The sequence below is a fragment of the Salmo salar genome, chromosome ssa09 (genome assembly GCF_905237065.1).
Source record: "Salmo salar chromosome ssa09, Ssal_v3.1, whole genome shotgun sequence".
Lineage (NCBI taxonomy): Eukaryota > Metazoa > Chordata > Actinopteri > Salmoniformes > Salmonidae > Salmo > Salmo salar.
The window spans coordinates 132680101-132693413 of NC_059450.1; the positions used below are offsets into that span (position 1 = coordinate 132680101).

Sequence of the window (13313 nt, forward strand, 5' to 3'; positions counted from 1 at the left end):
GAATGCACTCAAAAAAAGCCCGCAGTGCATTGTATGCAATAAAAATGAAATTATTCAAAATCAACATCCCAATTACAATTTGGACCAAGATATTTGACAGTGTAATCCTACCAATAGCTCTTTACGGAAGTGAGGTTTGGGGGCCACTCAATAAACTGGAATTTAAAATGTGGGACAAACATCCAATTGAAGCCCTACATGCAGAATTCTGTCGGAAAATCCGACAAGTCCAGAGAAATCCACCAACTAATGCATGTTGGACAGATTTGGGCCGCTTTCCAGTAATAATGAAAATACAGAAAAGATCATAAAAATTTTGGCTACATCTAAATTCAAGTCCAAATTCAAGTCTGCAATTTAAAGCGCTTCAAACCCAAGAGCTGAGCCCAGAAACGAGTCCTCTCAGTCAGCTGGTGTTGGACCTCACCAACCAAGTGACCAAAAGAAAGAATTCAAATAAACAAAATCATGAACCAATCAAAGGACTCATATTTACAACATTGGAAAAACGAAACAAAATCCCAAAGCCGAATAAATTGCTATCTGACCCTAAACATAGAATATGAATTGGCTGATTATACAAAGCAGAGACAGATCCTTACCAAGTACAGGCTGAGTGACCACCGATTGGCAATAGAAACCGGCAGACATAAAAAGACATGGCTACCCAAAGAGGAGCGTGTATGTGGTCACTGCACGACAGGGGAGGTAGAGACAGAGATGCACTTTCTCCTTTACTGTGATAAATATTTCTCACAAAGAGATTCATTATTCACAGAAATGACTACATTTATTCCAAATTTGAACTTATTAAACCCAGAGGAAAAACTAAAAATACTAATGGGTGAAGGAGCAATGGCTCCTCTTGCAGCCAAATATGTATTTGCCTGCCATAGCCTGAGGGACACTGAATAATAACATCTGCATAGTAAGCAGTAACTTACTTATCATTACTATTATTGTTATTACTATTATTATTGTTGTTTATCATTCCAAATAGTAGTGGTATGGGTGGTAATGGTAATGATAGCAGTTTAGTGATGGTGGTGGTAGTAGTAGTGGTAATGATGATAGTAGTTGTAGTACTGATGTAATGGTGAATATGACCGTTATTTAGTTATAAGTTAGTTATAGTTTCATTTTCCATATTTTGATTTTTATATTTATTACATTACATTCTACTATTGACTGTTACCATTTTATTGTTATTATTTTTGTATTATTATTTACTGCCATTTTATATTATTATTTGTTATTGTTTATAATTGTATTACAATGTACAGTGGGGGGAAAAAGTATTTGATCCCCTGCCGATTTTGTATGTTTGCCCACTTACAAAGAAATGATCAGTCTATAATTTTAATAGTAGGTTTATTTGAACAGTGAGAGACAGAATAACAACAACAAAAATCCAGAAAAACACATGTCAAAAATGTTATAAAATGATTTGCATTTTAATGAGGGAAATAAGTATTTGACCCCTCTGCAAAACATTACTTATTACTTGGTGGCAAAACCCTTGTTGCAATCACAGAGGTCAGACGTTTCTTGTAGTTGGCCACCAGGTTTGCACACATATGAGGAGGGATTTTGTCCCACTCCTCTTTGCAGATCTTCTCCAAGTCATTAAGGTTTCGAGGCTGACGTTTGGCAACTCGAACCTTCAGCTCCCTCCACAGATTTTCTATGGGATTAAGGTTTGGAGACTGGCTAGGCCACTCCAGGACCTTAATGTGTTTCTTCTTGAGCCACTCCTTTGTTGCCTTGGCCGTGTGTTTTGGGTCATTGTCATGCTGGAATACCCATTCACGACCCATTTTCAATGCCCTGGCTGAGGGAAGGATGTTCTCACCCAAGATTTGACGGTACATGGCCCCGTCCATCGTCCCTTTGATGCGGTGAGGTTGTCCTGTCCCCTTAGCAGAAAAACACCCCCAAAGCATAATGTTTCCACCTCCATGTTTGACGGTAGAGATGGTGTTCTTGGGGTCATAGGCAGCATTCCTCCTCCTCCAAACACGGCGAGTTGAGTTGATGCCAAAGAGCTCCATTTTAGTCTCATCTGACCACAACACTTTCACCCAGTTGTCCTCTGAATCATTCAGATGTTCATTGGTAAACTTCAGACGGGCATGTATATGTATTCTTGAGCAGGGGGACCTTGCGGGCGCTGCAGGATTTCAGTCCTTCACGGCGTAGTGTGTTACCAATTGTTTTCTTGGTGACTATGGTCCCAGCTGCCTTGAGATCATTGACAAGATCCTCCCGTGTAGTTCTGGGCTGATTCCTCACCGTTCTCATGATCATTGCAACCCCACGAGGTGAGATCTTGCATGGAGCCCCAGGCCGAGGGATATTGACAGTTATTTTGTGTTTCTTCCATTTGCGAATAATCGCACCAAATGTTGTCACCTTCTCACCAAGCTGCTTGGCGATGGTCTTGTAGCCCATTCCAGCCTTGTGTAGGTCTACAATCTTGTCCCTGACATCCTTGGAGAGCTCTTTGGTCTTGGCCATGGTGGAGAGTTTGGAATCTGATTGATTGATTGCTTCTGTGGACAGGTGTCTTTTATACAGATAACAAACTGAGATTAGGAGCACTCCCTTTAAGAGTGTGCTCCTAATCTCAGCTCATTACCTGTATAAAAGACACCGGGGAGCCAGAAATCTTTCTGATTGAGAGGGGTCAAATACTTATTTCCCTCATTAAAATGCTAATCAATTTATAACATTTTTGACATGCGTTTTTCTGGATATTTTTGTTGTTATTCTGTCTCTCACTGTTCAAATAAACCTACCATTAAAATTATAGACTGATCCTTTCTTTATCAGTGGGCAAACGTACAAAATCAGCAGGGGATCAAATACTTTTTTCCCCCCACTGTATATGGTATACATTGTTGCTTTGGCAATATTGACAATGTTTTTCATGCTAATAAAGCAGCTTGAATTTGAATTTGAATTTGAGAGAGAGAGAGAGACAGAGAGAGAGAGACAGAGAGAGAGAGAGAGTGAGAGTGAGAGAGTGAGAGTGAGAGAGAGAGAGAGAGAGAGAGAGAGAGAGAGAGAGAGAGAGAGAGAGAAGACGTTGTTGTGGGGATAAATAATCATCCATATATAGAATTAATGATATGCCATAACCAAGGTCACCAGAAATGCCCGTCTATGGAGATTATATTTAATGTGTCTGTCTCTTTGTAATACAGATCCTCAATGTCATAGCATGCTCAGTGGTTAGGCTCACAATAGCTGACTGGATTTTTCATTATGTCATAACGAGGGGATTTTTAAAACAGTTAGAAAACACATTTTGTCAAGTTGTCTCAAAACTCAAATCTCATGGCTCATAGCCATACTCCATCACAATGCAGACATAGTTATCAAATAGCAATACCCTTTGAGATGGCTTTGTGTTTTCCATAAATGAGGCGAGGGAGCGTCTTGCCTGAGGCCCCAGTGGTTTAATATTCTGTGAGAGATTCCAGACAGTGAGCGGTGGTGCAGCAGCTGCCTCCTGACCCATCTCCAGCCCCTCTTACCTCCCTGACCACTCTCTTCTTGCTGGACAGGCTGTCAGAGGCTTCTACTGATGTCCTAATTACCCCCCACACACATTCACATACACATGCATGTACACACATGAACCCACACAAGCATAGGCACGCATGCATGTGCACACTCGCATGCATATACACACACACATGCACACAAGCACACACACACACACACACATCCCAACCTGTCCTGTCAGGCATCAGCACAGCATTGGTATGCCCCTTGCTTGGCACCACATTAGATGAAGGGGAACAATGTACCCAAAACTAAAAGGAAAGAGGCAATGATTACACCGTATACGACTCTTTCCAAGTTTTGATTTAAAGAAGCTGCATGTGAGTACAATGCAATCAGAGGCGAGCTGTGCATTGAGTCAGAGCTTTGTGTGCTCTCCAGCGGCATTAACACTAACGCTCCTGCTGCCGCCTCGCCTCCACCTGAGACCGGGTTGAAAAGAATCAAGGCTCTGTGTGATCTCTCCCTCTGGAGCAAGATGGAAGACAGGGCTTTAGCTGAACAGACACCGTGAATAAGATGTGATGTGTCTCACAGCCAGGGTTTACGCATTCACTATGATTTGTTCCTCTCTACACCTGTGTGGTTTTGTGGGTGCGTACATTGCTATTGGTAGAATAACACAATGCAGAATCATGCTTATACTGATATTGGTTGTTTTGTTCAAAACCTTTGAACCCCTTTAAATCTATTTTGGATGACTGTGGGAGGCTGAGGTGTCACTGTTGTTGTATAATGGCTTTGGTTCCGTTTTCTCGGGTGAAAAATGCTGTTCTGTGGTCATTTATATTTTGCTATGTCAAACACCAGAGTGACTTTGAAGTGTCATGGTGACATAGCGGTAGTTCGTTGCTTTGTTGGTTTCTTTGTTCATTTTTTTATTAATAAAGGATGCCAGTATTCTGCACAGATATACAGCACAGGTCTGTACAACTTGCAGAGAAAGCTTTGTATATGTGACATGTTTAGAGTGAGAGATGGCAGTTGGCGGGGCTGCTGGGCATCCAGTCAGAGGCGTGTATCTCTAACACAACCACGGACAGTGAGTGGCACCTGAGACAGGCAGGGGCAGAGTTCTCTGTCAGCTTCTATGTTTTCTGTTTCATTTCTGCTCTCAGAATGAAGACATTACTTTAGTGTTACAGAGAGGACTTGAAGTTCTGATTGAAGAACTTATAAACACGTATTGCAAATGCTTTCAGACAAACATGATGCAATCTTTGCAAGATCCTCACATACATCAGCCTCCTTACCAACTAGCCCTTGAATACCAGAAAATCACACTGTGAACTCACCATGGGAGAGTACTGTTCAATCCCTCTGAATTGTTGGCCCATGTTAATATTCTGAGCATGGAATCAGCCATATCCAGGGAGAGGTTGTCATATCTGACCTTCAGTGTCTGTTTGTATGTTCCATCAATAGGGTGCAGTTAAACCTCCTCTGGCCATGGGAAAAGTGTTTAAGTGGGGATACATATAGAATCCTCTTTGACTACAGTATATTGAAGGAACAGCCTGTAGATGTATTACAGTTTTTCTTGATTGTTTACACACATTTTCTGAAAGCATGCCTCATATTCTCAGAACTCTACACACAGATCAAAAAACACACAATGGGCAAAACCCCTCAATTCTCCAGCAAAATGAAACTTTACATTCAAAACAATGTTATTTCTTATCAAAATGGTATTTTGTTTTCAAATGACACACAAACCATCATATGAATAGACATTTATAAGAACCAGTTGAACACTGATGTGCTCAATGTAAAACACTATGATGAAACACTTCTTCTCCATTCATCATAATGACTTAGGCCTTTTTTTGGTTCATTGTTGCCATTACTTCAGACAGTACATACATAAGTGTGTTGTAAAATACTTGAGAATATTGTTTTATACTCAGAACACACAAATACACAGTAACAAATATATTTTATTTTTCCCACAAAAACAATGTACAGTGTACATCCCATTCCCAACCAACACAAAGTTGCACATACAGTGGTCTACATACAAAACAGACAAATTTAATGTATACAGTTACAGTAAAAAAATAAAAAATAAAAACTATGCTGCATCCTCTGTTCTGTTGCGGTCTGGCCACAGCACCTCATCCACATCACAAGCAATGTTTTCCCTGGCCAAGCAGCGGGGGAAATATCGCCTAGCATCAGCTGCTATATCTCCACATGCGTCTTCCATAGCTTGGAGAAGAGGTATACACGTTTGTGGATTTCGGTCATATACTTTCCATCTCCAGGCAGAAAAGAATTCCTCAATAGGATGTAGGAATGGAGAATATGGAGGGAGATAAACAACTACAAAGCGTGGCTGGGCAGTGAACCAGTTACGAACCAGAGCAGCCCTGTGGAAACTTACCTTGTCCCAAATGACAACGTACCTGAGCTGCTCTGGGCCATCTACCTGATCTGGTGGAATGAGTGTGTTGTGTAGGGTGTCCAGGAATGTGATCAGATGGGCGGTGTTGTAGGGGCCAAGGGTAGCATGGTGATGGATGACGCCGTGGTGGGTAATCGTTGCACACATTGTGATGTTCCCTCCACGCTGGCCAGGGACTTGAACAATGGCACGCTGGCCGATGATATTCCTTCCCCTCTTTCGTCTTTTTGTGAGGTTGAATCCAACCTCATCAATGAAGATGAACTGGTGCTCCACTGCAGCCACCTCTAGCTCAAGGACTCTCTGAAACACAAATGACAATATCAGAAATAGACACTATTGTGAAGCACAATCATTATGATTACAATACTGAAATATGTATAATTTCTACAGTGTTGAGAGTATGCATCAATTGTGGGATTGTATAGGACTCACTTGCACATAGTTATATCGCAATTCTTTGACTCTTTCTGAATTGCGTACAAATGGCACCCTGTAGACCTGCTTCATCCTGAGATTATTTCTGCGCAAGACACGGTCCAGTGTTGATAAGCTTACCCTATCAATATTTTGAAATATCTCATTGTTTTCTATTATTTTTCTTTGTATTTTCCGTAATGTTATGGCGTTATTTTCTAGGACCATGTTGATGATTTCAGTTTCCTGTTCAGGAGACAGAACACGTTCCCGACCACCTTGTGTTGGTAATCTTTCAGCTCTGGGTCAGGAGACAGGTAGGGTAGGTTAGTAAAATACTGTAAATACAAAGTAGGAATACATTTCCCAAATACTTGAAACATACTTTATTTTTACAGTCCTACAGAACAGTCCACAGGAAATACTGTACTACTGTACTCATTGAGTACTGTATTGATATGCAGTACTGCAATTTTCTAGTGAGAGTAGATTTCTTACCTATTCTCATTTCGGAATGTCCGGATGATGGATGCTACAGTGTACCTGCTCAAATTTGGCTGTACTCTTTGCCCAGCCTCCCTCATTGTTAGACCATGGTTGACCACATGATCAACCAAAGTGGCTCGGATCTCATCAGAGATTACGGTCCTTGGCCTTCCTCGTCCTCGTCCTTGTCCTCCCCCTCCTCCTCCTCTTACTCTCACTCCTCTGGCTCTGCCTCTGTTTCCAATGTTGGCATCCATTGCTCCAAAACAGAAGAGCTCACCTGTTGCCCTTTTATGCTAAAGCTCTGATTGCTAAATGTAAAACTGTGTGACGGGTGTTTGCCCATGTGATGAGTCAGTGTGCATATTTGAATGGCAGTGTGTTCATTGTGAAAACAAGAGATTTTCTGCATGAAAATTGTGCCAAATGCAAAGAATTGTGTGTAGTGTTTTGAAAAAAGTGTGTTTTAGAACTGCAATATGAGTGTAAAGCAGGAATTGTGCTTGTAGTTTAGCAGAATTGGTTCAGGGGGTTGGTGCATGAGTTACATGTTGTGGTCATTGTGTCTCAAGTACCAGTATTTGTGTGTAAACAATTGAGAAAAACTGTAACATGTTTCTGTCTGCCACTGAGAGGAATTAGCCTGAGCATTCCCTCTGGTGTTATAGGTAAGTGTTTTCACAGATATTCCACAGGCAACCAGATACCTGGATTAAGTCATATCTGAGAAAACGGTGGGGTTCCAGAGCAGCTCTCTCTGTTTAGCTATAGCTGCTCTTGACACCTCTCTCTACACCTCCCTCTAAAGCGCTCTGCTGCAGGCAACTACACAGATAGCTGGAGTGTTACATTTTGTCCAGTGTTTGCACATTGTACTACACTGAGTATACAAAACATTAAGAACACCTTCCCAATATTGAGTTGCGCCCCCTTTTGCCATCAGAACAGTCTCAATTCACCGGGGCATGGACTCTACAAGGTGTCAAAAGCATTCCACAGGCATGCTGGCCCATGTTGACTCCAATGCTTCCCACAGTTGTGTCAAGTTGGGGCTCCCGAGTGGCGCAGCAGACTAAGGCACTGCATTTCAGTGCTAGAGGCGTCACTACAGACCCTGGTTTGATTCCAGGCTGTATCACAACCGTTCGTGATTGGGAGTCCAATAGGGCAGCGCACAATTGGCCAAGCGTCGTTAGGGTTTGGCCGTCATTGTAAATACGAGTTTGTTCTTAACTGACTTGCCTAGTTAAATAAAAGTTTAATAACATTTTTTTTTAAAGTTGGCTGGATCTCCTTTGGATGGTGGACAATTCTTGACAAACATGGGAAACTGTTGAGTGTGAAAAACCCAGTGTGGTTGCAGTTCATGACACAAACCGGTGCATCTGGCACCTACTACCATACCCCTTTCAAAGGCACTTAAATCTTTTGTCTTGCCCATTCACCCTCTGAATGGCACACATACACAATCCATGTCTCAATTGTCTCAAGGCTTAAAAATCCTTATTTAGCCTGTCTCCACCCCTTCATCTACACTGATTGAAGTGGATTTAACAGGTGACATCAACAAGGGATCATAGCTTTCTTCTGGATTTACCTGGTCAGTCTATGTCATGGAAAGAGCAGTTGTCCATAATGTTTTGTACACTAAGTGAATATTGATACGTTTGGTTTTTGAGCTTTAACTATTATTAATCATTAGTTATAAAGAGACAGATGTGGAGCCATAATGATGCTTGGGAGGGGCCGAGTGAGGGAAAAGGATCACATGTGGCGAGGGGAGGAACCGTTTAAGGCCCATATCACTCAGCTCCCTTCCTAGCAATAAGGATGCAATGTGTAGCGATAACGAGGAGACTCCATCCAAAGTGGGGTCTGTATACTACCACGGGTGGAACCATGTCTTTGTCTAATGCAGCTGTATTGACCCTCTGGGAAGAATAAACTTGGTTTAATGCTTTCATAGTGTCCGTTGAGTTTGTACTCTGAAAATTAGAACCTAACAATATTATGGTATTTGACTTGAGGCTGAGACAAAGATGACATGAACTCAGCATGAGTGAGAGTGGTTACTACAGTAATATCACATTCAAATCCCAGATTGAATGTACAGTATTTAATTTTTTTTAAAGCTGTTTATTTGGAAAATGTAAACACAGGAGATTGTGAGAGGTATTTGTGGCTAGACACTGGCTAGAACACAAATCTTAGACATCACTGAAGGTCACTGGACAGTGTTCTTACTTTTGAGAAGAGGTCTTAAACCATCTGATGGCTTGCTGTTTGGAAAATGATGACCACAGCGGCCAATCTGTGTTCCTTGGGTCTACTCAGCAGGTGCTGGCTTTTCCACCAAATGTCCTTTAAGAAAAAGGTCTGCATCCCTCCTCCCAACCTTTTAATTAAATGAAAGCACAGTGGGACACACACACACACACACACACACACACACACACACACACACACACACACACACACACACACACACACACACACACACACACACACACACACACACACACACACACACACACACACACACGCGCCGCGCCAGAAGCTGAGTCACTGAGGAGAGGAGACTGCCTGGGCCGCACAGCATCCCAGCATCCTCCTCCTGCTGTTGCCACACATGCGTTGTGAACACACACACAGATAACATGCGATCATGCGATAAGCTGCAGATCATGGCCAGAAATAAGAAGGAAAAATGTTTCCTTGACAGAATGTTACCTTTCCCCAAATGCTATTACCCAGCAGCCTGGAAAGAGAGGCTGCTCTCTTCCACCCTCACCAAGAGAGACCGTCTCCAGAGATATCCATCTGGCTCACAGAGTGTACTGCAGCTCTGTGGATTCACCCAGATGACAGCCTGTTGAACACTGCTAGTATTGTCTGAAAGCATGCACATACTATCTAATGCTCAGATAGTTTGTAGATTTTATTGTCTGTCAGGTAATACATTCATACAACAGCATATCAGACATTTGTAGATTCTGTCTAAGTACAATAAAGTACAGAAGTCTAAGGAATATGTGTTAGAAGAGGAGGAGAGCAGGCCCAGACAAGGACAGGCTTTATTTGGAGGACGGTGGGCCTGTCTGGCCTCATCCTCTATGATTGACAGATTGCGGTGGAGGCTGCCACTTGCAGGGAATAGCATCACGCGCATTTCCCCTGAAATCTGTCTATCAGTGCTGTCTAAGCAGAGAGACAGCCATGACATCTAATCACAGCCTGGCTGGCACCTCATAACTCCTGCCTAATGTGCTCCAGGTACAGGGGAGTATTGGGGATGGTGGTAGCAGGGGGCCGCAGGGGACAAGAGACAGGACCAGCAGGTATTTATAGTAGTCCTGTCTGTGGCTGTACACTTTGCCACATTACAGTTTTTTCCAACTGCTTACACACGTTTTCAAAACTGTCACTCCTTTTTTCAAAACTCTACACACAATTCCCTAAACTGCACTCACAAAATGCAAAATGCCTCACATCTCCTTCAAAATGTAACACTGCATTCAAAATGCCATAAACACATGTCAGAATGAAGCATTTGCATCAAATGGCAAAGACTGCTTTCATAATAGTACATTTTTGGATATACCATGTAAACACTGTTGTTCTAAATCTAAAGCTCTTTGGTCTTTCATAGGCTTATATCTACATTTCAATACAATGTTCTACAGTGAAAGTAATCTGCTGAGAGGGGTAACAAGTACACTGTAAACACCAATGCAATGTAGAAACAGAACATATTTATTAGGCCAAACATTACTGTTGTATACAGTAGCATACAACAAAACCATAAACATATGTAAACCAAAAGTATATTCTTTAGAATACAGTAAAGAACACAATTGTGTGTGTGGGGTCCTGGGAGGGCAGTCCAGGAATTGGTAGGGGGGGGGCAGTCACCAGTGCTAAGCTACGCTTCATCTTTTCTCTGGGCTGGGTCTGGCCACAATACTTCGTCCACATCACAAGTTACGTTTTCTCTTGCCAAACATCGAGGGAAGTATCTCCTAGCATGGCGTATCCAACCTTGGACAGAGGCAACCTCTATGTCCCCACATGCGTCCTCCATTGCCTGGAGAAGCGGCATGCGGGCATAGGGTTGGCGATCATACACTTTCCAGCGCCAGGCTGAGAAGAATTCCTCTGTGGGATTTAGAAAAGGTGAATATGGGGTTAGGTACAAAACTACAAATTGTGGATGGGTGGCAAACCAGTTTTGGACCAGAACAGCCTGGTGAAAACTAACATTGTCCCATTAAACCACAAATCTAGCAGGCTCCTGATCTGGATCAGGGACAAGCATTGTGTAAATTGCATCCAGAAAAGTGAGCATATGGCCGGTGTTGTACAGTGTGGCATTGTGATGGAGGACCCCGTTTTGAGTGATGGCAGCACACATAGTTATATTACCCCCACGCTGTCCAGGGACATTGGTAATTGCCCTCTGTCCTATTGTGTGTGTGACCTGGTGAATAAGTGTAGCATTTTGATTGGTTGTGTTTGGAAAAGGAAAGCAAGTCACTTCCTGTTAGATTTTTGTGTTTTAGGTAGAGAATTGTGTGTAGTGTTTTGAAAAAAGTGTTTTATGCAATTGACAACTGAGTCAAAGGCTGAGAAATAGCTTATGGTTTTGGATATTTGGTGTGTAGTTCTGCACTTTGAGTGAGAGGTTTCAAAAATTGTGTGACATGAAAAGATGTTGTGTGTAAGCAGTTGGAAAAAACTGTAATATAGTTGTAAACTAGGCTGAGAATATAGATATATTAGATCCTCACTCCTCATACTATAACAGAAATTAAGCTTTTTCAGTCGACTTTCTGTATGATTTGTAATCTGACATGTACCTTTATTATTATGTGCTGGTTTGTGATTTGTCTCCTGTGGGGATTCCTGCCAGGCTGAGAGAGTATAACAAGGACATGCCTTCCATTCAGGTTAGGTCAAAGATGATAACTCAGGCAAGAAGACTAGTGTGTGCCTGCTTGCTCTTTACGAAATGGTCCAATTAGATGTTAGCCTGCATCAATAGGCTTACTATAACAAGCTGTGATGTTAGAAATAGGATGCCAATAAGACTATGCAGTCAGTGGAGTTGTTTTATGAATGGCAGTTGGTCTGTGTGTGTGAATGATGGTAGTTATCCCCAGGGTAGGGCCCCATGGAGCTGCTCTGAGCCCGCTCAGAGCGGTGCTATGAGTCCAGGATGCCCAGGGTGGTGCCGTGGGGAGTTGAGAACATGCCAGTCTCCCTTGGCCTGCTGGTGTGAGATACCAGTCTCTGGTGGCTGGCCACTGTTCCGAGCGTGCGAATTCCAGTGTGCCCCAGGGCTCTCAGGGGACCTTCACTAGGCAGAGGCTGCTCTACCCCTGGGCTGGCAGGAATCTCAAACAGAGAGAGGTGGGAAAAACAAGTCCACAGATAGCTAACTAGCTACCCCTGAGCTGTTTCATATTAATATCCCCCAAACGACTGAAACTTTACAGTAGTTGTAAAAGAGGCGCTGAAAAGTTTCTATTTTTTTGTGTGGGATTGTAAAGCTATACACTCTAAAATACATTGGAATTTTCAGTATTTCAGTTGACACACATTCGGGATTTATGCCAGTCTCTAAAATTAAAAAGCGGAAGCGCTTAAACCAGTGGATTATGACTCATCCAAAATGAGATGAGTTTTGACAGAGTTACCTTCCGTGTGGGAATTATGAATGAATGTGTCCGTCTTATCATGAATATGGGCCTCTGCTTACAATTGTTCTGTCTTTCTTTTTTCCTTTCCTCTCCTCCTCCTTCTCTACTGCTGCAACAGGAGCCGCTGAGACCTTGTCAGGTACTTTTGATTTCCCTCTAATGTTCATCTGACGATGTCTGATGCCATTTGCTCCACTTGCTCTTTATTTATTTGTGTAAAGCATCGAGTTGTGTGTTCATGTGCTGTGCAATCTCGACAATCGTATGTCAATCTACTGCCAAAGTGATTGTATTTGTATAGCACAGCTATTGTGCATAGAGACCATTTCAACTAAGACTATGTCAGATGGTGGCAGAGTACATTCTACATTCCCTGTTGTTATTGGCTACTGTCACTATGTTTACTGTTTGTGCATTACTGTAATTTCCGGACTATTAAGCGCACCTGAATATAAACCGCACCCACTGAATTTAAAAATAAATATTATTTTGAACATAAATAAGCCGCACATGTCTATAAGCCGCAGGTGCCTACCGGTACATTGAAACAAATGAACTTTTACACAGGCTTTAACGAAACACGGCTTGTAACAAAAATAAATAGGCTTTAACGAAACACGGCTTGTAACAAAAATAAATAGGCTTTAACGAAACACGGCTTGTAACAAAAATAAATAGGCTTTAACGAAACACGGCTTGTAACAAAAAATACAAAATTAGCAGTAAGCTTTAGTTGT

General features: G+C 42.2%; 1 protein-coding gene across 4 annotated transcripts in view; it reads left to right on the forward strand.

The window, feature by feature from the left end:
• The window catches only part of LOC106613023 (cell adhesion molecule 1), a 189187-nt gene that overhangs the window by 117831 nt on the left and 58043 nt on the right, over positions 1-13313 (forward strand). For 3 of the 4 annotated variants that reach the window (XM_014214865.2, XM_014214863.2, XM_014214867.2), the window contains exon 2: positions 12695-12715. The exons of the other annotated variant lie outside the window; for it this stretch is intronic. In XM_014214865.2, the coding sequence (XP_014070340.1) occupies positions 12695-12715 (21 nt within the window). The remainder of the gene's footprint in view (positions 1-12694; positions 12716-13313) is intronic. 4 annotated transcript variants of the gene reach the window in all.